The sequence below is a fragment of the Perissodus microlepis genome, chromosome 18 (genome assembly GCF_051167445.1).
Source record: "Perissodus microlepis isolate ML-2025 ecotype Zambia chromosome 18, ASM5116744v1, whole genome shotgun sequence".
Lineage (NCBI taxonomy): Eukaryota > Metazoa > Chordata > Actinopteri > Cichliformes > Cichlidae > Perissodus > Perissodus microlepis.
Window position 1 is genome coordinate 24,396,461 of NC_140478.1, and position 25,938 is coordinate 24,422,398.

The window sequence follows — 25,938 nt, forward strand, 5'->3', positions numbered from 1 at the left end:
TTATTTGTGCTGCATTTCTCAGACATTAGTCAAGCACTTGGTGAGATATTTAAGATGTATGCAGAGACTGGATATAAAAGATGGGTGTAATATGGCCACCACAAACATGTGTTCTGAGAAACCGAGGACACTGCGTTCTCACACAGTAGTGACTCGTCAGTCACAGCATAGCCATGTCCTAAAGCAGCGGTCCCCAACCCCCGGGCCTCGGACCAGTACCAGTCCGTGAGTCGTTTGGTACCGGGCCGCGAGAGTAGAGGCTGAGGTGTGAAATGTATGGTTTTCAGGGTTTTTATCGGTTTTCAGCGTTATTTTGTTAAAGTTTTTATCGTTAACTCTGTTTTCCTGGGTCTTTTCACGTGTGTTATGAATAAATCTTCTTTTTTTCGGTACCGATACTAGTTTTATTTTGTTGTATTTGTTGTATCTGTGGCGCAACAAAGGTTGGGGACCGCTGTCCTAAAGCATTCCTGCTCCGTCATCTGCTTTTATCTAAATCGGGATCAGGAATTGAAGCAATTGAATGGGCAATTGTTACCATAAAGTGATTAGGAAAGCACCTGCTGGGATAATAAGGCAAGTGGGATCATTATCTTACAGGTTTCTACCTGAGATTTCTTTTTGCATCTAGATGAGTCGCTCCCTGCTGGCCACTAGAGAAAATGCTAAGGCAGCTCCCTGTTGGCTTCACCTCTCAGGCTACAGTTTGTGGTTTGGTCCAAAGTGAACATTGCTATTCTCCTAGATCCAAGTAGCTCCAGGGGAATAGTTATACATATATATGATCTTCTTTTATAACTTGCAGTGTTGCCCACTGAGCTGATCGACCCCAGGATTCTTTCAAATTCACACAGCTACATTATGCACCCCTTGTTTTTCCACACTGAGGATGATCAGTGATGCACCGTCAGTGTTAGAGCTGTGTGAATTGCCAGGAGAAAGACTGAGGGGAAATTTCACCAGTCTGACACAACACTGTCGGCCTTCCCTGTGAGGCACGTTCTCCAGCAGGGTGCACATGTAACTGTGATTTCATACATCTGTGGTGCCTGTTCTCACCAGTCATACGTCAAACAAATGGGGGGAAATGTGTCTTGTGGTATTTCCTAGAAATGTTAACTTGACCTTTCATTCTTGTGTTCTTTAGAGTCATCTTCTTCTTCTTCTATTGTTTAATACTACATCAAAATGAGTCTACAGGGAGAGTAGTCCACATGAGCTGCAGTAGATACTGCAGGAACAATGCAATGAAAATGGCTTGAAAAGCAAGATAAGAAATGTTCTTCATCAGAATAAAAGGAGGGAATTAAATTCACTCTATGTAAGAAAGAAAAATATCTCGAAGCAAAGGCGACTATTCAGCATAAAGTCAGTCAGCAAAGGCTTTGTTTTCAGCGAAGTGGAAAATTGGATTTTCTCTCCTTAAGACAAAATGGCGGTACACCCCTAGCTGTTCTCAGTGGGATCTGATTACACTCAGTCAGGGTCCCAGTGTCTATTTTTAGGTTTACATTAACGGTCATTTAGGTAAGGAAACTTCTCTTCTGGTGGACATTTAGAGACGTTAATGCCTCTATCCACAATTAGCATGACAAGGTAGAGGCAGCTCATTACTTTTAACAAGGAAATTCTATTCAGCTCTATCCCAAATGTAAAAAACTGTTATTGTAAATGTATTGTTCTCATTATTTTTAAGTGACACATTTTCCTCTTTTTGCCAGGAGCAGCAGGAAGAGGATCTGGTATCCCACAGGTCATCCACCAGTCGTCTGTCTAGGTCTCCGCTGAGAGGAGTCAAGAAGGTGAAGATCATGCAGTGTAAAGTCACTCTGCTGGATGGCTCAGACTTCACGCTCAATGTAGAGGTGAGACGCTTTAAGTTTAACACAGAGTGGTGGTCATTTTAAATATTGTGTTTCCATCAGCTTCTTCACTACTTTAATATGTAAGAGACTCGAGCCACATGGAAACTGTTCAGGTCCAAAAAGAGAAGGCAAGAATCAAATCAAATCACTTTTATTGTCACATCACATGTGCAGGTACACTGGTACAGTACATGTGAGGGAAATTCTTGTGTGCAAGCTTCACAAGCAACAGAGGTGTGCAAAAATACAATAACATAAGACCAAGCAAAATATAAGAATGGCTAAATCTGAGAATTATATGAATAAATATATGTACAATATAAGAGTGTATGCATATTACTGAATGTGTATACTAAATATGTATATCTACGTGTGTGTATATATGTGTGTGTGTGTGTGTGTGTGTGTGTATACATATTTAAAAATTAAATAGAGTAAACAATAAAATAAAATATATAAAATATACAGAGGTTGGTAGTTGGATATTGTGCAAAACAAGTGGCATTAATGTACAGTATGGAATGCATAATGTTGAAGTTCCAGTAGTGAAGGTGAGGTGTCTATGAAGTGTTCAGCAGTCTGATGGCCTGATGGAAAAAGCTGTCTCTCAGTCTGCTGGTACGGGACTGGATGCTGCAGAACCTCCTTCCTGATGGAAGTAGTCTGAACAGTTTATGGCTGGGGTGACTGGAGTCCTTGATGATCCTTCCCGCTTTCCTCATGCACCGCTTCCTGTAGATGTCTTGGAGGGAGGGAAGCTCACCTCCAATTATCCATTCAGAACACCGCACTACTCTCTGGAGAGCTTTGCGGTTGTAGGCGGTGCTGTTGCCATACCAGGTGGTGACGCATCCAGTGAGGATGCTCTCAATGGCACAGCGATAGAAGGTCCTGAGGATGCGGGGGCTCATGCCGAATCTTTTCAGTCTCCTGAGAAAGAAGAGGCGCTGTTGCGCCTTCTTCACTGTTTTGTTTATGTGTACTGACCACGTAAGATCCTCAGCCAGATGTACACCAAGGAAGCGGAAGCTGCTCACTCTCTCCACAGCAGCGCCGTTGATGGTGATGGGGGTGTGTACTTCTCTGCACCTCCAGAAGTCCACTCTCAGCTCCTTTGTCTTTGCGACGTTGAGGGTGAGATGGTTGTCTTGACACCAGTGGGTCAGGGCGCTGACCTCCTCCCTGTAGGCCGTCTCATCACCTTTGGTGATAAGACCCACCACTGTAGTGTCGTCCGCAAACTTCACAATGACGTTGGAGTTGCTAGTGGCCGTGCAGTCGTAGGTGTAGAGTGAGTACAGGAGAGGGCTCAGTACACACCCCTGTGGAGCACCAGTGTTCAATGTGACGGGGGATGAGGTGATGCTGCCCAGTCTGACCACTTGGAGTCTGTCAGACAGGAAGTTAAGGATCCAGCTGCAGAGGCAGCTGCTCGGTCCTAGATCCTGCAGTTTCCTGTCCAGCTTCGAGGGAACGATGGTATTGAATGCTGAGCTGTAATCTACAAACAGCATTCTCACATACGTGTCTCTCTTCTCCAGGTGCGAGAGGGCAGTATGTAGTGTCAGGGCTATGACATCATCAGTGGACCTGTTGTGGCGGTATGCAAATTGTAGAGGGTCCAATGAGTCGGGTAGTGCAGAGCAAACGAAGTCCCTGATCAGCTTCTCGAAGCATTTGCTCACGATGGGGGTCAGGGCTACAGGTCGCCAGTCGTTCAGTGAGGAGATGGTGGAGGATTTGGGTACAGGGACGATGGTGGCCATTTTGAAGCAGGCTGGGACTACAGACAGAGAGAGGGAAAGGTTGAAGATGTGTGTAAACACTCCAGCCAGCTGAGCCGCACATGACTTGAGGACGCGGCCGGGAACCCCGTCCGGACCAGTAGCTTTGCGTGCGTTCACCTTCCTGAAGCACTTCCGCACATCCTCCTCAGACACAGTGTGCGCACTGACGTCATCCGCGGTGCGCACACTGTCCGGTCTCATGGTGTTCGCTGTGTCGAATCTAGCCTAGAATACGTTTAGATCCTCACACAGAGAGGCCGTGGTCTGCGGTGTGCTGGTTTTCCCTCTAAAGTCTGCGATTGTGTTTAGTCCCTGCCACAACATGGGTTGTCAATACTGTGGTCATTAGAGGGGGAGAGATGCTTAAAGGAAAAATATCATTCTTGGACACTAAACTGAGCATACAAATTATTTGTGCAAATATAGTAACAGGTAAACATGCACCAGTCTACATTATAGTTATATTACAGTTAAATTTTTGGTAGAGATGGACCAATCGCCTGGTGGGGACCGGAATCAGCTGATTTCTAGTGTTTTCAGCTCTGACTGCTGAATGGCTGGTTGGCTCCCTTTATGTCGTGTTTATATAAGAACTTGTTTATGAGCCCTGTTCCATCACATTTGTCAAGTAAAGTTATCTTTATTTTTCCTTCTGCATGTGAAATGCAGCTCATGGCGTTCCACTGCATTATTATTATTATTATTATTATTATTATTATTATTATTATTATTAAAGTTGAACGATGGGAGCAACCTTACATATTGCTTTAATATATAAAACAAATGTTTCCTGTCAGGGTGTCAGTGATCATCAGTACTCACATGATTTGATAGCTTGTGCCAGTGGTCTTCGCCATTACCCAGAATTCATCTGTGTGTTACTTTTATGATCCCTGCACGTTGTATTAACAGAATAAAGCTGCTGTTTTGACGGCCCTGCTTAGAAGAAGTGATTTCACGCTTTTCTCTGCACACTCGCATTTGCATTGTCAAACTGTTTTATGGGATTTTGTTTTTCCTCCAAACCTTCTCTGGATAGTCTGTAGGGGGGAACAAAATATTCATGTAATGGTTCTTAAATGTTCAGTTCTTACTTCAAAGCTCATCTGCTCTCCAGAAATAAACCCTTTGAGGAAAAGAGAGCCAACAATCAGTGAAAAACACGTGTCTTTGTGTTGTAAATGTGAAACTCGGAACCCCACACTAGCCTAGAAGCATGACTTTTATCATAATATAGGGAAATTAAATATGGAAATGAGATATTTTGGGAGGAGAAGAAATGGAGCATGAGTTGGTTGTTAATCATTATTAGCATGGCGGGGTGTGGATGGAGTCATTACTTTCAGAGCTCGATAATCTGTCAAAGAATTTTATTTATTTATTTGTCGGTTTGCTGTGTGGTTTTGACCAACTGTGTCAGACTGTTTTGAATTTCTCCATTTGTATTATCTTATTATTTCTGCTTTGTAAAGTTTTTCTAAAGCAGAACTGTGTTCGCTTGAGTGGGACCCTCTGATAAGCTGCAGTCTTTAAGTATCGAGTATTCAGGAATAACCTCACTGACTCTAATAGAGCCTTCGAGGCAAATGCCTTTCTGTTGTAAATATGAGTTTAGCTCCACAGCCGAACAGCTGTTTTCTGCCCTTCAAACAGTCTTTCTTTCTGTCTGAGTGTCATTAACCTCCTCGGACCTGGCGTCCACATATGTGGACACCACATTTTGGGTTATTTAGACCAAAATACTCAATTTTGCTCTACAAAGGCCTGATATCCACTCACGAGGACATTATGCTGCTACTGTTCTATCAAAATTGTAAACAAATATCCTCATATGTGGCTCTTATTTTTCTTAAAAACAAAATTAAGGTAAAAAAAAAAATCTGGTAAATCTCTGTTTTTACATTCATTGGCCCCCAATATGCCCAAATATCAAAGAGAAATCAAAAATGCATGTCGTGGAAGAGTTCGGGTCTTAGGAGGTTAATTCAGGAGTAAGTCTGACTTCTGAACTTATGTGACATTTGGCTCATGAAATATTTCTTCCATAGCAAAGTTGAGTCTTTTGTCAAAGTTAGGAAACTTTGTAGGATTCCCAAAACGTGTTCAGGCTGAAAAAGAGAAGCAGACCCTCCTCTGCAAATCTCCTTTAGTGGATTCCTCCCCGCCAGGGGCTGGGATGGAGGGATTGGCTGGCTGGTTTGGGGCAATGGGGGCAATTGTCGGAGGGAATCAGTGTCATTGACACAGTGGGTTGGCATGATTATGAAGGCCCACTGTGCCACTGGAAGGACTTTTATTAAGGATGGTGACGTGGAAGTGGGGGATCAGTCCAGATTTGTTAACCTTAAGTCAGAAAAAGGTTTTTTTATTTGTTTTAGTTTATGCTGAAAGAGCTACACATGGTCTAAAATATGAACGTTGTAAGAAAACAGACATTTTTGAGAATTTTCAATTAAAAACATTTCATGTTTTATTGAAATGTTTAATAAATGTGTTACACAACCTGAAAAATTCAAAACATCACTCTGAAGCCTTCTTTCACAAATGGCAGGCAATTTAACCCTCGTGTGACCCTCGTGAAAAAAGGGACCCAAACGGGACCCTTTTTTCACGAGGGTCACACGAGGGTTAAAGGGGTATCTCACTAATTTACTGCTGCTAGACAACGTGCCTTCTGTGTTATTACCAAACATGGCTCAAGCACCAAAACACAAACACAACTAAGCAGCATCTTTGGTTTTAGTTTGGCTTGGTTGGCTTGTAAATGGTTTAAAGTAAGCTTAATATTAAGAGATAAAGGTCTTTAAGCCAAAGCTGAGATAACCTTTACCACCAAGGGTTGTTGTTTTAGGTTTTTTTCTGACTGAAGTCCACTCCTCCAGATCCACAGAAAACGTTATTGATGCTTTTCTTAAGCAAACTGATCTTGTGTGTGTAATCAGTAGGGTTACACCAGACAGCAGCAAGATGTGACCTAATTGTGTGCTTTCAAACACGTTACCTTATGAGATTTATTTAAAATGTATCAGTACATTTGTGTTTATTTTAATTGAGTTTACTTCAGATTATTATGAATAGACGGTCAGTTATAAGGAACTCACAATTCTCCGAAAAGAGAAAAATTGATAATTAAATAACGTTTCTAATTTAAAATTTTTCTTTTCTTATTTCATCTTAATACTTAGTGTTTACTTATTGCATCCCATCTGCTTACTATCCTGTAAGCTCCCAGTGCTGCCCACCTGCTAGGATGGGCAAAGCAAAGGCTTTCTTTGCCCCACTTTACTATTTCTGAACACTAAGATCCATTATTTTAGGGAATACTTCCAGATGACGGTGGATTTGGTGTATTAGAGGGGATATGAACTACTCTGTGGAGTAAGAAATATAAATCAGAGAAAAGTTGACGATTATATCGTCTAAAATGTTTGATTATACAAAAACATCAAGCAAAAATGAGAAAATTCACATTTAACCTTTCAAGCATAGCTCAAGCGTAGCTCATTGCCTAGACTGTCCTGTACTTATAAAATGTGAAGTTAGTGCTTATTTAGTTTGTGTCAAAAAATGTTACTTTTTTTGTCTTTTCTTTTTTACCATGGACCCAATTGAACCAGAAAAACTTATTTTTTTTAATGCTAGATTGTAAAAACAGGAATTTTTATCTTATTTAATTGTATATCTATTACTTTACTACTTTGGTGTAGTATAAATGGTAATGGGGGGGCTTTATTCATAGGAAAAGCTGTAAAAGTTCAAAATCTATACACTCGTTCACATTTTCCAACACCTTCCAGTGGGTCGAATTGGAGTCTGACATGGCTGATTCTGGACCCAGGGCTTTTCATTTGACACCCCTGGTTAAATGAATAACAATATTGTTACAGTGCAGTGTTCTGCTTAGAAATGCACAACATAGACATTTTGTGACACTCTGTGTTAAAAAGCAGTGCTTTTTTTATTTTTTTATTTGTATTTTTTAATTTGTGGGTGCAGAAAGAAGTGTGCTGTGTGTTGTTCAAATGCATCAAAAAGTGGAAAGCCCTCTTTACACCTACTCGGGACATTTACTTTTCTGCACACCTTTTTAACGAGTAATGCTACAAAATCAAGCTGTGTTAATCGATGCAGTGGCGTGCATGACACCTGCTTGATAATGCTCTTAATCACAGTAAAGGTGTCTCCATTTGTGCATTGTTTACAACAGTGACTAATACTTGCAATCACTATGATATAAAGCAGGAGACTAATAAGTTCACTGCTTCCTGTAAGGCTTTTCATAGCAGCAGTTAAGGCACTAACATGACCAGTCAGAAGAATTTAATTTCAGCTTTAGGGGAAAAAAATGCTCTGTGTGCTCCTGCAGCTGAGGGTGAGCCGGACAAAAGCCAGGTCAGCTTATGGTGTTTGACACAGTAGTACAGCTGATGTCAGAAGACCCTCAGATAATTGCCAGGGAGTTCTTTTCCTCCTCCCAGTCCAGACTTGAAACTGGTCCAGAATGTCAGGATTTGACATTTTTATCCTCCTGACCTTGTAGTTTTCCAGCTCAATTCAATTTCCTCCTGTGGGGGGAAAAATGTCCGCACTAATCGTTTCCTATCATTTTCTATGACACAGAACTGCTGAACCGCTCTCCCTCACTTCAAAGGTTGTTGAGTCTAAGTGGAGGCAGAAAAACATCCCACACAATGTCTTGAATTGCTTTCAATTAAATCATCCTTTCTCTAAAGGACATGAGAATTCATGCTAAATTTTGGCTTTAATTAGAGCTAAAGTGATTAGTCAGTGAGTCTGTTGGCAGGCAGTTATTTAGCCTATTTTGATAGTCAGTTAATCAAATTTAGTCTTTTATCTTTGTGAAATTAATATTGTTGGCTTTTGGACAGTCAGTTGGATGACACAAGATGCCTGAAGGGAACAAAGACTCTGGAAAAATGTGTTGTCTAACATTTTATAGATCAAGTAATGACTGAAAGTGTTCTTAAAATGACTAGAAAACTCTAATTAAAGTAACAGATAAACCATAATGCATGGTTTGATGCACAATCAGTTTTTAATCCTTAGGAGTGTTTAACCTCTGTGAAGGTCTCACTGTCCTGATTGATCAAGCTTTCCCAATTTAAGATCAGTATACTTCTGATTTCTGGTCTTTCTTCTGCTAGAGAACTCCAGGGATACGTGTGCAGTACCCCATTAGCTTATTTATAGATATAGTTTAATGATTGGCAGCTTATTTGACTGATCTGAAAACCTCTGTTTGCAAATCACAGCCATTTTTTGTCTGTGTCATTTAAGCCATGCAGCTTTAAGTGTTGTATTAAGAGGAGATTGTCACACCCAGGCAACAGTAGTATGACATAACTGTGCTAATTCCCTCGGAGATGTTCTGGTAGGATTAACTCTCTGCCACCAGCACCTCTACCAGCTTTGTTAAAATCACACGCGCACACACATGCAAGAATCTTCTTATTTAAAGATGTGTGTGTGCTCATGCACACACCCGTTAGTTCTTCGTTTCACATCCAGGATGTATTATTGCATCCATGTGAGTGTGGCAGATACATAGCCGTGTTCTGTGCGCCTTAGCCGATCCAGACGTGACGAGCTGGCATTGGTTTTGTGCAAGCAGGAGACGTCTGTGTCATGGCAACTCAGGCCTTAAAATATCCACTGTGAGCTGGTCCAATGAGTCCTGGAAGTCCAACCTCTTCACGAGGGGGGGATGACAAAGCTCCAGCTGATGACGTCCAGCACTCAGATGTGCTGTCGATCGATGTAATGCATTCACGCAACCAATGGTCAGGAATTTGAAAGTGTGTTTATGCTTTTTATAGAGGGAATCGATCCAGAGTTGCCAGGTTGGTGGATTGTGTCTCCGGTACAGAGGCTTACATCACGCAGCAGAATAATAATAATAATTTGCTTCATTTTCACAAATTTATATTCATAATGTGGTTATGCAGAGATGAGCTCACTTTCATTTAATTATCGAGATAACAATAAGAAGAGAAGGACTTGAGGGGGAACGCAGTCCCACGGAGGCATAAAATAGCTTTTTAAGCTGCAACATGGATTAATAATATTGCTTTATTGTTTGTGTTTATCATTATTTTGTGTGTAATTGTTAAGCAAATCAGGACAAATGAAGGGTTTGCATTACTGGAAAAACTCTTAAAAGAAATTACACAATCCTACTAATCTAACTCGGTGTGACTGTTTATTTTAAATGAGTTTCTGTGTTCTGTATGTTCAAATGTTGCACATCACTATACCCATCAAATGACTCTGCATTCAACATGTGCTTTTATTCTTTTTCTGTTCACAGAAACGAGCCAAGGGCCAGTTCCTCTTTGATAAAGTGTGTGATCACCTCAACCTACTAGAGAAGGACTATTTTGGCATTACATATAGAGATGTAGAGAATCAAAAGGTACTTTTTTTTATTTTAAGGCAATCTTATTAACTAACATGTTATATACTTTTACTTGGAAAGTGGTTCATCGACAGTAGGAAATGAAGTTAAATGTTTCTCTCAAGAAGACATTTATAAGATAACTGTTACATATGCATACCAGGCAGGATTTCCCCCTCTGGGCTCTTGGTAATTTGCTCCCAAATTAGCGATGATTTCATGTTTCATTTTCTGTGGTTGTCTCGCAGAATTGGCTGGATCCTTCCAAGGAGCTGAAGAAGCAGATCAGGAGTAAGTGCAGCAATCCAGTGAAGCTACCTGATTGTTATATGCTCTGAATTTCCAAGTGAAGCCTTTGCTGTTGTTGAATGTTGATTTTTAATCATTTCATGTTCTGTCGATACCTCAGCTGGACCCTGGAACTTTGCTTTCAATGTAAAGTTTTACCCACCAGACCCCTCACAACTGACTGAGGACATCACAAGGTCGGTTTTGCTGTCCTTTGCTTATATTCTTCTATAAACCTTTTATAGACTTGGATGCATAAAAATGTACTTCTAGCACTTAAAAATCTCAGGAAGTTTTCAAAGAAATGAGAAAATCCAGACATTAGATATGATTTTTTTTAAAAACACGAAATTGCAGTTTTGTTTACATATATATTGTTTATTTTGTCCTCATTCTCTCAGGTACTACCTGTGCTTGCAGCTGAGAGATGATGTAGTTTCAGGTCGCCTGCCCTGCTCCTTTGCCACCCACACGGTGCTGGGCTCGTATACAGCGCAGTCTGAACTTGGAGACTATGACTCAGAGGAACTCGCCAGCGACTACCTCAGTGAACTGCGCTTCGCACCCAACCAGACCAAAGAGCTAGAGGAGAAGGTCATGGAGCTCCACAAGACTTACAAGTTAGTATCTGTAGTACTATTTCATTTACACTGCATGCAAGAAAATGATTATTAATAGAAAGAGTCAGAAGGGTTTCAAATAGTCCAGTGAATTTATTATTGGTGGTCATAAACATGTCACTAAAAAGGACCCATCATTGTTTTTCTACTAATAAAATACTCTGTTTGCATTTAGTGATGACATGTGCGTAATAAGGTCCTCTGATCAAATTCTTCATAAATCTGAAGTTGAATTGCACATCTAGTTTTATGTCATTATTAGGCCTTGAATCAATCTGTGAATCTGAGTGAACATTCACAATCTGACCTAAGTCTCTCTTCTGAGCCCCCTCATTCCCCTTTATTGCAATGATTTGTCTGTAATTTGATGCTGGTCCATTGGCTGCACTGAGGCAGTGACATTGCCAGGATTAGGGTCTTCTCTAAAGACAATCTAAAAATGGATACACTTAGAATTCTCTATAGAACTTCAGCTAAAAACATCCATGAAAACAGCCTTTTTCCAAAATCTTTCAAGCTATAATCCTGCTAATAATCCACGTAGAGATTTTCTCTCTCTCTCTCGTCACATTGGTCAGAAAGGTTTAAGTCTGCTTTAAGAAAAAAAGAGAGCTTTAAATCTCTTTGCCTTACGTGTTTATGTCTGACGTGCTCTGTTGTGTGCATTCAGGGGGATGTCACCGGCTGATGCCGAGATGCACTTCTTGGAAAATGCCAAGAAGCTATCCATGTACGGTGTGGACCTCCACCACGCTAAGGTAGCAAATCGCAACAAATCTTAAGTATTTATTTATTAATATTTCTTACAACACAATGATATATCAGTCTATAGGATTCAACCTAACTGTGGAAAACGATTTAGTTGTTTTTTTAAAGGTTAACCTGTGAGTTTTTACAGCGTGCTTTATTATACATGCAAACCAAACAGTAACTTTTTTTCCCCTCTTTACAGTCGACATGTGCAAGAAAGCAAACAACCATCACTCAGTCTCATATTCACTCATTAAATATGAAGTTAACATTGGCACAGAGTCTAAAAGTCTCTCTCCCACCAGTACATGAATATATTGCTAATTTACACAAATTAAATGAGAGGCTTCACCTTTATGTGAGGTTAGAATAGTCTTTGTGTAAAAGATGGACTTAGCTACCACGATATCACAGAGGCCTAAGATAAAAACTAGTTATTTAATATGTTACTATAAACAAAGAGGTGGAGCTGAAGGACTTTCACCTCGTCAGACGTGGTGGGTGTTTCAAAACAATTCATGTTTTTCAGAATGTGGACGTAAACTGTTTTTGGCGTTTTCTGTGTGAGGTCTTATACAAACACATCACTCATGCACTCGGTATTGACGCTTGCTACCACAACACTGCTGCTTCAGACACATCATGGCTGCCACAGTAATGCCTCGATTTAACATGCCACTGCTGCTCCCCTGACTGACTGACATTGTGTCACTGTTGCCTCTCTGGGGTTGGGGTGGGTTTAAGAGGGGTGATAGGTGGGAGGGGGTCTGGAGCCCAGCTTGACTTGGATAATTTCCCATCTGTTTTATTCTACTGTCCAGATTGGATCAAATATATCACTAGAAAACGGGCGGTAAAAACAGAGAGCTGGTGTAGGACAGCGGGGCCGCTGTTGTCATAAAAGAAAATTACAGCCATCAGTCTTCTTGATATGAATCTGTTATCAAATGTGCTTTGAAAGTCAAAAAAGGGTCTAGATGCACATGATGGGGAGGAAATTGCCTTCACAGATTTAGATCAGAATAGAGGAGATGACAGAGATGCGGAAGCGGCCTTGATCAAACCGAGCAGACATCAGTGCTCAGTGTTGCTTCTGTGAGTCACCGTTTTGATACACGAGAAAAAGATGTACATATCAGACCAGCATCCCTCTTTTGTCTTCTCTCCTCTCTCACTAAATGCAAAGTTGGTAGGGAATCTCTATGAATGCTTGGCTCCAGCTGAGGGAGAGGTAAGAGGCTGCTTTCCATGTGCTTTGTCCGAATGAGAGTGTGTGTCTATGTGGTCTCTACTTGTGCATGGTTTCCTTCAAAGGTGTCATTTTAAGCACCCCACAAATCACTTAAGGCTGGTTGTTCATGCTTTGGATCAGCGCCTCCCTTTTCAAAACGTCGTCATTCATTTTTACCTGCTCATCTCATGCTTTGTGCAGTGAAGAGCGTCATTTTTGTGCTTCATCCACCATTTCCCGAAACTTCACTGTTCCTTTTGCCAGTTGGAACCCCTTCAGTCTTAATTCAAACTCCACACAGCCTGCATAGAAGAGTTTAGAGTGCCATATGCCTGAATCCACTCTCCACCTGCCTGCTTAACCCTGTTATTATCACAAACCTGGCTCTTATCTTAAACTCCACTTTGTCCTGCTGTGCACCGACACCTAAACGCCTCCCGTATATCCTGTAGAGTCTATGGAAGTTCATATTTTAGAGACCACAAAAAAAGAAAAAGAAAACGGTGCCGTGGTCAGTGAACTTCTTTGTAAAGCTTGTCAAGGACTTTGTGTTAAATAACATCTTGTAAACAATATTTCAAACATAACGTATTTCCATATTTTGCTTTGTCGTGTGTTGATGTTTGTGTTGTTTCCAGGACTCGGAGGGTGTGGAGATTATGCTGGGAGTTTGTGCAAGTGGCTTACTCATCTACAGAGACAGGTTGCGGATCAACAGATTCGCCTGGCCCAAAATCCTCAAAATCTCCTACAAAAGGAACAACTTCTACATCAAAATCCGGCCCGGCGAGGTAAAGATACGTTATGAAGATACTGGAAATGACTTTCTTGCAGCAGCAAACATAAACTTGAAACCTTTTTGAAATTGTGTATCAGCTATAAAGACCAATAATTTAAATTCTAACACGTGCTGTTGCCACTACATTCATAATACCCCAGCTCTGCTATGTGTGTATTGTATTCTGTAGCTGATTTATGTTGGAAATATGAATATAAAATTAGGGCAGGGAATTGGGTGATTGTAAAATGTGTCATTGAGATTTGTGGCAAAAGATAGTACAGCACTGGGATTTCACTATGCTTAAACTAAAAAAAATACATATTTATAGAGCACTTTTAAAAATCCACAACACAAGGACAGCAAAAACGCAGTCATGGGCCTGATCATGCCATCCATTATACGCTTTATTTGACTTGATTGCTAAGTCGAATGGTGGGATGGAGGTATGTTGGTGTGCACTTCCTCTTGCTTGGAGACTAAAGCAATATTCTGAAGAGCAATGGACCTCTCAGCTGGAGTAGAGAAAGACTGAGTAACAACAACTTAGCTCTCAGTTGCCTGGCTGGGCGTCTGCATTCAGCCAGTAGCTACTAAAAACCCTGTGGCAGCAGTGGGTAGCACTTCTTCTGGACTTCATGAAACATCTCTAAGAGCTGATGAGTTTTTGAACAACCTCCAGGGTTAAGAATATAATGGAATCACTATATGTAATTTAGAGGCAGATGATTTTAACTTTGATTTATTTTTGAATGGCTGCACTTCTAAATATTGAATGCAGCTTTACCAATTATTGCTCTTAGCTTTTGCAAGTATTAAACAAAGTAAGGTTTCTGCATTTACACTAAAGCTGTCTTGTTTAGCATGTTTGTTTCAAAGGTTTTCAAAGGGGACACTAGATTGCACACAGTCAGTCAAACCTCAGGGATGTCAATCTGTCTGGTTAGGATATATTAACCAGTGTGAATTCATTTCCTCTACCTTGGTGCACAGTGGCAACAACAAGACAAGCACCAAAAAAGAGAATTGTTTTGCGGGTGGTGGGAGCAAACCATTGCGCCTCCCGTCGTCCCTCCTGATTACTTTTGGTTTTCACTTGTGCCCTTGTCACTGCTGATAGCATGACCTGCTGGTACCTGCAGCCCTGTCAGGTTGCACAGGTAGTGCAGCTCCTCCAGGATGGCGTATCCGTACGTGCTGTTGCAAGAATGTTTGCTGTGTCTCAAGAGTATGGACAAAATACCAGGAGATGTGCTCTGGCACCCTTCATCCTGTTTCTCCTCACATAAAGCAGCAGATGCTTGTTGTGCAGCTGGGTTGAAGCTCTTTAGTCCAACTCTCCTGTAATAGCCCCCATTTCCTCATATCAGACAGCAAAAGTCTGTAGCCACCACCATTCCCTTTATGTGGGCTGTCTTGTTGTTGCTTCTTCAGTGCACTTGTAGTCACTTTGATTTGCACAAAAACAGGTGAAGCAATGGTTTCTGCTTCACAGTGTCACCTTATTTTATTTATTTTTAGTAGTTTGCATTTACAGCTTAAAAATAGCAAACAACTAACAACAGTTACATTTAGAAGCAAGCAGGGTTGTAGCTCCTCGACAAAGATACTTTAACATCAGCTTCCTTCTAAATGTAACAGTGCTTAGTTGCTGGATTTTTCAAAGTGCATGTACTTTTACTGCAAAGGGAATTAATTTCAGTGTCTAGAGCAACCGGGGAGAGCCTTTATCGGTGTTACACACACCATCTGTACCACTGATACTCTGAGGAAACTTGACTCAAACGCCATCAAGCTTAACTTTACTATATTTAGTACTTTCAAAAGCTAACCGTAATAATGAAAGTGACTTCATGCAGTAATTTGACAATAAATCAACAGTTCAGTTACTGTTTCATGTATGAAAGAAGAATGAAACCAAACATTCCTAGAATAGTTGACATCAGTTCTTGCAGAAATCTCATGAAGTAGAGAAGAGTCAATAACTGCTGCTGCCTCTGGGCATCAAGCAATTACTGGCTAAGTTCAGCAACGCTTTGGGGGAAAAAGAAAGTTGGGCGAATTTCCTTCTTTGTTTTCAAATGTTAATAATGAAATGTGTTCACTTAAATTATCAAGCTAGAATGCAAAGCAGTTATCCTTTTAATTAAAGACAAATACCTCATAAAAACACATTAATATGATTAGGGGGAAAAGTAATGAATTGTGATTGTCAAAGGGATCTCCATGGTGACTCCAACTACAGCATTTTGTCTCACTTGCAGTTCGAGCAGTTTGAAAGCACGATTGGTTTCAAGCTTCCAAATCATCGTGCTGCCAAAAGGCTCTGGAAAGTCTGCGTGGAACACCACACCTTCTTCAGGTAAGAAAAAGCAACAGACCTGTGATGAGAACACAGCATTGAGAAGTTTTAATTATAAATAATATGTGCACCTCGGCAGCTCAAGCTTATTCTCCACTCAATACCATGCATAATACATTGTTTCCCAAATGAATTTGTGAATCAGACATGTGATCCTACAGCTTTGTCGGCACAGATTTACTGCTAATCATTATACACGAATTCATGTCGTGAGAGAAGCATCGTCCAGACTCTTAATAGTTGTTGCCATTTGGAAAACATGTGAAGTTTGTTCATTTAAGCAAAAAAAAAAAAAAAAAAAAAAAATGGAGGTTTTGAGTAGCGTGCTCAGCCCCACGGCTCTCTGGGGAATGTTCACTAAAGTAGCAGTTAGCGTTTCAGAGCACTATGCTTAAATCTGTGTTTTTATTTTTGGTTTGAATAATGTGAGTGTTGGTAACTTCTGACAGGCTCGTATCCCCCGAGGCACCCCCAAAGAAGTTCCTGACTCTCGGCTCCAAATTTCGCTACAGCGGCAGAACACAGGCTCAGACACGCAGGGCCAGTTCTCAGATCATCAGACCTGCTCCGTTCTTTGAACGCACCTCCAGCAAACGCTACAACATGTCCCGCAGCTTAGATGGAGGTGAGGTGTTGGTTTTTCAGCTTATTTTGAGCACAGAGATTCTTGGAAGTGTTTCTGTACAAGAGGAAGTTGCTATGCCTCGGGAAAGTGGAAGAAAAATATTTGCACCTGAATGTTAACGTAGCTGTTAAATTTTTGGCGCATGTTTAGCAGCACAGTGACAAATGCATAAAGGATATAATAGCAGCAATGTCCAGGAGCAAATCAAAGCTTTTTCACAGTGAATGACATGCAGTTGGCCATCACATCCATCTTTGTCCTCTGGTGTTTCAGCTCCAATTATGGAGAACCATGAGACCCTGATGAAGGACAATGCTGCTGACGGGGAAGCCAAAGTCATTGCCAAGGGAGACATTATCACCACTGTAACAACTGAGAAAAAAGCAGAGGAAGAGAAGGCTGAGGAGGGGGACGCTAAGAAGGACACAGCAGAGACACCAGAACCTGCTGCCACATCACCGCTCAGACAAGACACAAAGGTAAGTTGCTGTCCACATTTAGACTTCAAGGACTTCAGAGACATTGGATGTTTTGTGTTTGATTCAGAGAGGTGCTACACGTGAAAGACTAAGATTGTTTCTTAGAAGCTGCAGTTATTATGTTTTAAGCCCTTTCTGAGATTTTAATTTTGCTTTCTTTCTTAATAGACTTCTTCTTGGCTGATGAGAATTTCCCACTTGCTATCAGCTTAACCCTCTGCAGTAGACAAGGCCTAAATGCTTTTTCTCATTTTCTGTGCGCTTTACTAATTAGCTTTTCTTTTCTTGTTTTTCCTTTGACCCTCACACTATACTTGTGTGTGCTCATGCTTATTCGTCCCCTTCCTTTCCCCTACACACACACGGCCATCTCTTCATTGTCATTTCCCTCCGTCAGTGCACCCCTCATGCATTCACATCTGACCCCCTCCGTTCTGAGCTCTCGCTCCCTTCATCCCCCATTTCATCAACTAAAGTACGGCGCAGGCACAGGGAGAACGCCCGCAAGCGGGCTTCATCAGTCAGTCCAGTCAAGAGCGGTACTGGGTGCCGCCGCCGGCAAGCCCGCGCCGACCATAAAGCCGCCCTGCTGGAGGAGCAGGCGCTGCTTTTGTCAGCCCGCAAGCAGAGGCTGGAGCAGGGCAAGAGCCGGGGCGGCACGCTCTTCTCCTTCTCCCTGCACCTGCCCGACCTGTCGTCCATCCTAGATGAGGATGGCTACATCACATTCCCTGACCTGTCAGAGATGCGCTTCCTTCCTGAGTGTGCGCAGAACTTCCTCCCCATTAAGTCACCTTCACTCATCCCCTGCTTCCTTTTCATCTTCTTCTTCCTGCTTTCCACTTCCTTCTCTGTGCCCTATGCCCTCACCCTCTCCTTCCCGCTGGCGCTGTGCCTCTGCTACCTGGAGCCCAAGGCAGCCTCCCTGACCGCCTCCCTAGCCCAGAGTTACCATGACCATGACAGTTCAGAGGAAGAGGAGGTGTGTTTTGCGGACGCCTGTATGTTCCAGTACCCGCCCCTGGCTTAGAATGACAGTCCATGATATCGGTTAACCCCTTACCGTATCCTCTGCCGTTTCACCAGTTCAGAGCCGACCTGGAGACTGTCTGTCCCAGTGTCTGTCAGTCTCCTACTTTCAGAACCTCATCTCTGCCCAGTCACATTCATCCTGTAGACTACATCCTCATCAGCATCACGAGTACACGGAGATGAACTTGCAAGTCTCACCATTTCATATTTGATGTATGTTTAAAGAGAGGGTTAGACACAAATAGTCAGGGACATTAAGAGCATCTGAGCTGCTTCAGTGACACGTTACCATGAACTCTCACTGAAGAAAAAAACAGTTCATCATGTGACTATTTCACTATCTGAATGAGCACATTGTGTTTACAGATTATGAGTATCAGAAGAAGTCACCTGTCTTCATTTAGTCACTAATCCTTCACCAAACCCCACAAAGAAAAACACGGCTTTTGTGGCTAACCCATCTCAGTGTTATCATGTACATTCAGGGCTTTTATAGATTAAACCGTGATCCATACCAGCTGCATGGGAACACATCCATATATATCTGCATTCAGTCTCTCTGCATTGCGTCCAGAAGAGCAGCACTAATTAAAATGAATCATTCAAACTGAACATCAGCTGAAAAGGGCACCGAGTGTTTCGGTGAAGAGGCTTGCCATGTGGAGTGCAAAGATGTGCTACCTTTCCCTCAAGCAGCACTCTTTGCAGTCACCAATTATGAGTGTAGTGTAATACATGCTGTGATGCAGAGAGACGGTGACAGATAAATGCATCCTAATCACCCCAGCATGCATGACGTGAGAGGAGGGGGAGGGCCTGAAAGTCAGGTTACTGTTCGGCAACAAATTTTTACTGTCAAGTGTTTTGTGTTTGTACAGTGACTACACGGCAAATGTCATATCCACGTGGAGTGATTGACATAAACCAGGATGTAGCCTCTCGTAATCACAAATTTGTATTATTGATTTAAAAAATATATATCAAATGTTACCCTGAAATGTCAAAGTGACTGACCGAAGGTTTCATCTTCCTCTGAGTCTGTTTTGCTTCTGCTTAATTTTTCATTTGCTTTTTAACTGTTTGTTTTGTGGTTGTTCTTTTGCAGAACGTATCTGCAGTATTGTCTAATAATCTGTAGCTGACAGTGCAAACAGCCAATGCATTTCCATCTTCCCCATTATTGTGCCTATGAAGAATTTCTGTAGAGCATAAATGCAAATAGTCAAACGTTCACAAGTTTGGTTGTTCTTGTTTTTCTTGCTTTCGACTTGGACCCATTTGGGTGTGTCTGTGAATGCAGACTGACAGCGAACAAACTGATTTTGCCTTTGATGGAGAGATGACCGCTACAGAGGTTTGTACACAAAGAAAACCATCATAATTAAGGCATGCAGGAAATGCAGAATAAAAAGGAAAAGCAAGGAAGTACCGGTGAATTATAGGTCTGGTAACCACTGAAACATTTTTGCGAAAATACAAAAGTCGTGTATGTCGTGCTCTGGATCTTGTTATGCCATTTTAGTTCCTTCCCTTTTTTTATGTATTAAAATGCATGTCACAGTATCTGCACTTTTATCAGTCTTTTCTACAGACTCCATTAATACTGACTGTTGGCTAAGCCCTGCACCTGTTGCAGTGTCTGCTGATGATAGACTTTAATTTGTAATACCTAAAAACAAAAGCGGTTTTTAAACGAAGAGGATTTCAGACAGGCTTCTTGTGTCTGTCTGATTTCATCATCTGAAGTGAAAAACATTGCCAGATTCTGTTAGCTTAAGCTCCTGTAATATGCTCATTTTGGCCATAAAGGGGAGACATAACCATCCCAAACTAATTTGGATGTTTCTATCTAATCACTGCTGAAGTCTGGCAGCATCAGAAATGGCTGTTGCTAGAAGCTAATGGCTAAATACTGGTGGTTACACTTGAAGTCAGAAAAGAGAGCTTTTTAAAGAAAAACTCAGCACACAAGTCAACGTCCACTTGGTTTGTGGATGTTGGTAATACTTGTTTATTAATTTAAGAATAAGCTCGATAGCTGTGTAGTATAGAGCAGAGAAAGTCACTGTTTATTCAGTTTCTTCCACTTTTTGATTTGGAAAGTTCAAATGAAATCAGCTGCCTGATAAAACTTGCTGTCAGTCCTCTTAAACCTGTGGAAAGATCCAAAGGTGGACATGGCTGCAGTTCCTTGTTACATATTTTGTCTGGACTGTAGTTGTTCAGAGCCGGGGATTAGCTAACTGTCAGTTTCTGTTCATTATCTTTACCCTTTCCTTCCCTCTCTTACCTCTGCTTGCTTGTCCTTGTTGCTCGCTTTCTCTTTCCCTTCACCTGGTTTTTCCATCTGCGTCTCTTCTTTAATAGCGCATTACTGTCTTGTCTCACTATCTCTATGCTTTCCTCCTTACTTGCTGCCAGTCTGAAGCAGATGAGGACTCTGAGATGCGGACGCAGGTACACCGGGCTTGCTTCGCAGCCCTGCTCAGTGCATCACACCAACATCAGATGCACTGAGCCGCTCACAAATCAGCCATCAGTCATTTTGTTCCATCCATCTGCCTTCGCTTGCCTGTTGCTGCTGCTGCTGCTGCTGCTCACTATCATACCTTACATCAGACTCTTGCTTAAATCCACTGCGCAGACTTCTGCTGCTTTTTTTGTGGAGTCGTGGTTATGTTTAATTTCCTGCTGTTGCTACACCCAGGACTCAGATTTCAGTTTTCAAGGTTCTTCATAACCTGTGACTTTTCAGTGCGTTGAAGCTTACCCTCATTTGTCATACTGTACAAACCAAGGCTCCCAGTTTCTCCTAAAACTATTTTGATTTTAATAAAGCATCTAATTCCCTTATTTACAGTTCCTCTCCCCCTTTTTTGTCTTTGCAGTATAGTTTCATAAGACGAGTAAAAGGGGAAAACGTTTTTATCAGACATAGTAATCTGATGCTAGAGGTTGGTAAGAAAAAAAATGCATGACTGAAATGTGCATGCAGGTTACTTTGGTAAGAGGAAACCTAACTGGTAATCGAAGTGGTAACAGATGTGTCTAACTGATGAGTGGCTGCTAGTATTTGAGATTTTGGGGAGTTAGACTTGCTGTGAGCATCCAAACGCATTCTTATGACAAAACAGGCTAAGTTGAAATAGGTCATTATTAACCTTGAATGAGATTTGGGAGTGTTCTTCTTAACTAAACCTATGAAACTAAATCTGTAAATCTCTGCATGAAACCAGTTCCCCCCCCCCCAGAAAATTAAGCTAGTCTTAAATGCTTCTTTAGCATTTCAGTACAAGCTGCTACTTTCTTAACAGCTGCCATGTGGGTGTACCTTTTTTTTTTTTTTTTTTTGCTTTTGTTTTGCGTTTTGTGCTAGCTGCTGCACAGGTAGCCTGCACAAAGTCCTAAACAGGCCTGTGAACAATAAGTATGAAGAGCCGAGGAAGCAAATAATGCAACTGATTTAGGTCTGCGGAAGTTTACGTCGCAGATCTTTTCCGAGCTGCATTTTATGCTGTCCGCGTATTTTTGGTAATTCTTTGGAAATGCAAGCTACCATTGCGTACATGAAGCATGGCCGTCGTTCCCTCCGCGCTGCTCCTGCCCTCATCATTGTATCACGGTTGATCGGCCACTTTAGGACACAGAGCCTCCGGCGGAGGTCGTCAAGCACCAAACCAACATCAGCGAATTGAAGCGTTCCTTCCTGGAGACCGACGGAAGCATCACCACGCCCGGTCTGACAGAGTGGGAGAAGAGACTCTCCTCGTCCCCTATGCGCTCACCTAGATCGGATGAGGCACCAATGATAGAGCCGCTGGAGCTGGATGTAAGCTGCAGCACCACAGCAGACTGAATGATGGCATGTGTGTGTAGAGCATGACATCACCAAGGAGATTTCATTTGGTTTTTTTGCTTTTAAAAAAAAAAAAGTAGTCAGTTCAGGATTTAGTGCACATTGACTCATAAAGCAGTAAATTTAATATTCATAATGAGCCTTGATTTTTTTTTTTCTCAAACGGTGCAAGTGTGGTCACACATTTTGCATCCCAAATGGTTTTAGTGCATATGAAAGGAGACAATGGGCACCTTGACAGAGGAGAATTATCTGTAAAGTTATTCAGAGCTGAATAAAGTTAATTTCAGTGAGTGTGTTTCTCTTTCCCTCTTATCAGCTCATGTCTTCGGTAACTGATTATCATATTAATTTGTCTCGGTAATGGATGATGAAGTCATTAATCAGTGGTGTGATTGTTGTGCTCAGTGACATTATGTGCATTTTTATCAGAGTTTCTCCTTTACTTGTGATGCGTAAAATTATCTGATGGACTTGCACAGGACAAATGAGCGGCACTAATTAAAGTCTGTGAAGACGAGTCACTGACAACCAGTGTGTCTGACTAAAATGCAAGAAGGTGAAGGAGCTTTAGGATCCAGAGTTGCTACAATGGAACATGCGGTTCCACTGGTTGTGTCCGTTCTTGTATTTTTCTTGAATATATGTGACTTTCTTTAAATGTCTATTTATGTTTTGTTCCCTCTGCAGACTAAAGAAGATGAGCCAGCAGCAGATGAGACAAAAGAGGTGGAACCTAAAATCACTGAGGTAAGCTGCTTCCACTGAGTTAATATTGAACATGTGTGAGACTTGATGTTTTTTGGGTTTTTTTACCTTTATCTATGTGGAGTTACTTGTAGCATGTGGTTCTTTGAAAGAACAGTGTTTCTGTCATTTTCTGCTTTTTTTTTTTTTTTTTTTTTTTCAACACTCTCTAAGCTTTCTTTGGCCACTGTTTGAAAGCTTTTAAAACTTCCTTTTTGTCTTTTCAAGTTTAGAAACTGCTAAAGACTCATTAGTTCTTATAGTGACAGTACCTCTGTCTCTGCGCAGGGACACTAGAACTTGCAGCTCGTGGAGAAATTGCCTGTGGTCGTTGAGAGTAGGACGCCGTTGTGGTGCAAATGCATGTTTTTTCCAGATTTGATTGTAGTTGAACAAACCATTAAACTGTTGTAAGAGTTTAAATTGACTTGACCACATCCACAAAAGTTGGTTAGCAAATCACAGAAAAACAACAGAAGAAATCTCAAATTAAACCTATGGCCAGTGTTTGGGACTGCCCAGTCTTTAAATGTACTAAAATATGTAAAATTGGGATTTAAGTTTGTTTAGCAAAAGGTGTGTGTGTGTGTGTGTGTGTGTGTGTGTGTGTGTGTTTTCTCCTTGTGCGTTCTTTATTTCTGCTGTGTATTGGCTTTGTCATGTCCTCTGTCTACTAACTTGAACGATCCATGTCCAATAAGCCAAGTGTCTCCCCAGGCAGCAGGTTATCTGGTGAAATATGTGGTGGATAGTATGACAGCTGATGGGCCCACCTCCACTGGGCCTCATGGGATTAGTCTGTCAACCACTATGGACGACGACGTCTTTATGGACGGGACCCTGAGGGAGGTGGAGGAGAAAACCCCTGAGTCCCAGGACGAGGTGTCAGAGAGGTTGGTGGTGAAGGTCAGCCCCGGAGCTATGAGACAAGAAGTGTCCCAAGCCATCAGCGACAAGAAAGGGACGCTAATTATCCTGAAGGACGCCGAGGATAAATCAGACACTGAGGGCAAAGAGAAAAGTGCTGTCCCTGGAGAGTTTAAAGCTGATGAGTATGTAATGCTGATGGCTTCTAAAGAGGAAGAAATCCCCAGAGCAGACACTTCAGTTGTTACAGAAGCTCAAACTACAGCTGCCAAGATGCTGAGTCCGAAGGTGGAGATAAAAACAGACAGCATGACTCAGATTAAAGGTATTGACTCGCCTAAGAAGGCTATGGCATCATGGATCTCTGAGGAGGTGAAGACGGAGACTCCAGAGTTCATCAGTGTGTCAACAAAGGAAGTAAAAGATATGAAGACTTCTGATGGACTACAGGAGAGAGCAGAAATCTTCACTTTCAAAGAAGTCCAGTCTGAGCAGTCAAAGTCCAGCCTGACTCAGATTACAGTTTCTGAATCTTCAACTACATCTTTAGTTGTGGTACTGTATGAAAACTAAAAGTAACTATTCAGTTTTGGCTGCCTCCCCTCATATCTTCACCACCACCACCCGCTGCCTAGCCCCATTTACTGCCTTCACTCCAGCAGCGACCAAACCGGTCTAATAACTCAAGCCCCGTGCATGGCTAACAGTCCCTTAACACCTAGCGTTTACACGCATTCTTGCCAAACCGCCGGTTTCTGTTGCAGTCGGGCCCGCTGCTTCTTTTTCAGTGCAGCTGCTTTGGGTTTGTTTTTGAGTTTTGTTGACAGCTAACAGCTTGCCTTACAGTAGCAGCTAACTCCCGCAGCTGATAAAGGAAGAAATTGGGTCTCTGTCTGTTTCTACAGCTCTGCTAAGCGACGCCATTTCTTTCTTTCGGTTCCGTTATCAGTTCCCTGAAAGCGGTGACTTCATAGCCCTGGCTCGGTGCCACTGCTGCAGCTTTCATCCTCCAAAATCCCCTCTGCCTCATAAACAGGTCGGGGGGGAAAATTGTATGGATCTACCCGAGAAGAGATTTCACTGTTCTTATGGAGCAGTTTTGAAAAGCAGATTAGTGGAAATTTGCTCCTAGTGGATTTAGTGATTCTAAAACCGGATTTTTGTTTAAAGGATTTAGGATTTGTCATAAGTCAGCACATTTAATAAGTTACATAATGGTATGCCATACAATCATTACATTATTTACTTTTCAGTCCTTTTTTCCCTTTTCCATGCTCTCTCCTTTGGCTCTTTAAATCCAGACTGTGACTTTTGACTGTTCCCTCTTCACCTCTCTCTCTGTTCTTGTGTCCATCCATCTTCCTGTCCCATTAGTCTACGTTGGAGTGTGTTTCCTCCTCTCAAAAGGTGACCACTGCTCTCTGGCCCTTACAGTAAATAAGTATTGGAACACTGGTTGTATGTATGTTGTACTGGTTGTACACGTGCTCATAACTAACAGTTGTTTCCCTTTACAGGTTTGAAATTGCCCTATGTGTTTGAATTTTGACATTATCTAATGATATAATTATCATTCATAGGCACCAGCTGGTCAGGAGGAGAAACCGGTGATAGAGACGGAGGCACTCCCAGCCAAGTCTGCAGGGCCAACGGTAAATATCCAGACCACAGAGGCTGTACAGGCCGAGCAATCGCACCCTACAGCAGAGCTCACAGCTGCAGTAGTGTTAGCAGAGGCTGCTAAGAGGGTACTAGATTATGCAGTAATGCCACAATCAGAAATGTGTGGCTGTAGGGTAGGAGATGAAGAGTCAGTTTTTCCTGACTGTGCCACATTCTTAAAAAATGAGCCAAGGGCATCTTTGCAGGTGAAGGCAGAGAGGCAGCCAGTGGCAAAACATTTGGGGGGAGATGAACATGCTGGGGAGCTAAGCTTAACAGATGTAGAGGTGGAGGCACCGATGTTAAAAAATGGCAATGATGGGTTCAGATTTACTCTTCCTGTTTACATTAGTGGTTATGGAAAGCAAGGAGAGCTGCCCCGATGAAGAAAAAAATAAGAGATTTTTGGAGTCTTTAGAAAAGAAGTTTGCAGCTTTTAAACATGCAGGGGAGAAGAAGCATACAGAAGTGAAGAACAGAAGGGTTCAGTTCTCTGATGAGGTACAATTTTTCAAAGAATTCCCCGTAAAGACAGAAGATGGTATGGAGGTGGATGAAGAGGTGGTGGAATGTT

The 25,938-nt window shown here is 41.8% G+C and overlaps 1 protein-coding gene across 19 annotated transcripts in view; it reads left to right on the forward strand.

Annotated features, from left to right (window-relative positions):
• epb41l3b (erythrocyte membrane protein band 4.1-like 3b) overlaps positions 1-25,938 on the forward strand; it is a 54,696-nt gene that overhangs the window by 20,922 nt on the left and 7,836 nt on the right. For 6 of the 19 annotated variants that reach the window (XM_084911228.1, XM_084911227.1, XM_084911233.1 and 3 more), the window contains 19 exons: positions 1,722-1,865; positions 9,981-10,085; positions 10,316-10,358; positions 10,477-10,552; positions 10,757-10,975; positions 11,646-11,733; positions 12,912-12,956; positions 13,595-13,747; positions 15,999-16,096; positions 16,546-16,721; positions 16,995-17,200; positions 17,598-18,182; positions 19,533-19,586; positions 20,654-20,689; positions 21,873-22,061; positions 22,779-22,838; positions 23,553-24,257; positions 25,077-25,109; positions 25,283-25,354. In XM_084911228.1, coding sequence (XP_084767354.1) covers positions 1,722-1,865; positions 9,981-10,085; positions 10,316-10,358; positions 10,477-10,552; positions 10,757-10,975; positions 11,646-11,733; positions 12,912-12,956; positions 13,595-13,747; positions 15,999-16,096; positions 16,546-16,721; positions 16,995-17,200; positions 17,598-18,182; positions 19,533-19,586; positions 20,654-20,689; positions 21,873-22,061; positions 22,779-22,838; positions 23,553-24,257; positions 25,077-25,109; positions 25,283-25,354 — 3,087 coding nt within the window. The remainder of the gene's footprint in view (positions 1-1,721; positions 1,866-9,980; positions 10,086-10,315; positions 10,359-10,476; positions 10,553-10,756; positions 10,976-11,645; positions 11,734-12,911; positions 12,957-13,594; positions 13,748-15,998; positions 16,097-16,545; positions 16,722-16,994; positions 17,201-17,597; positions 18,183-19,532; positions 19,587-20,653; positions 20,690-21,872; positions 22,062-22,778; positions 22,839-23,552; positions 24,258-25,076; positions 25,110-25,282; positions 25,355-25,938) is intronic. The other 13 variants (XM_084911229.1, XM_084911232.1, XM_084911230.1 and 10 more) reach the window with 13 other exon arrangements.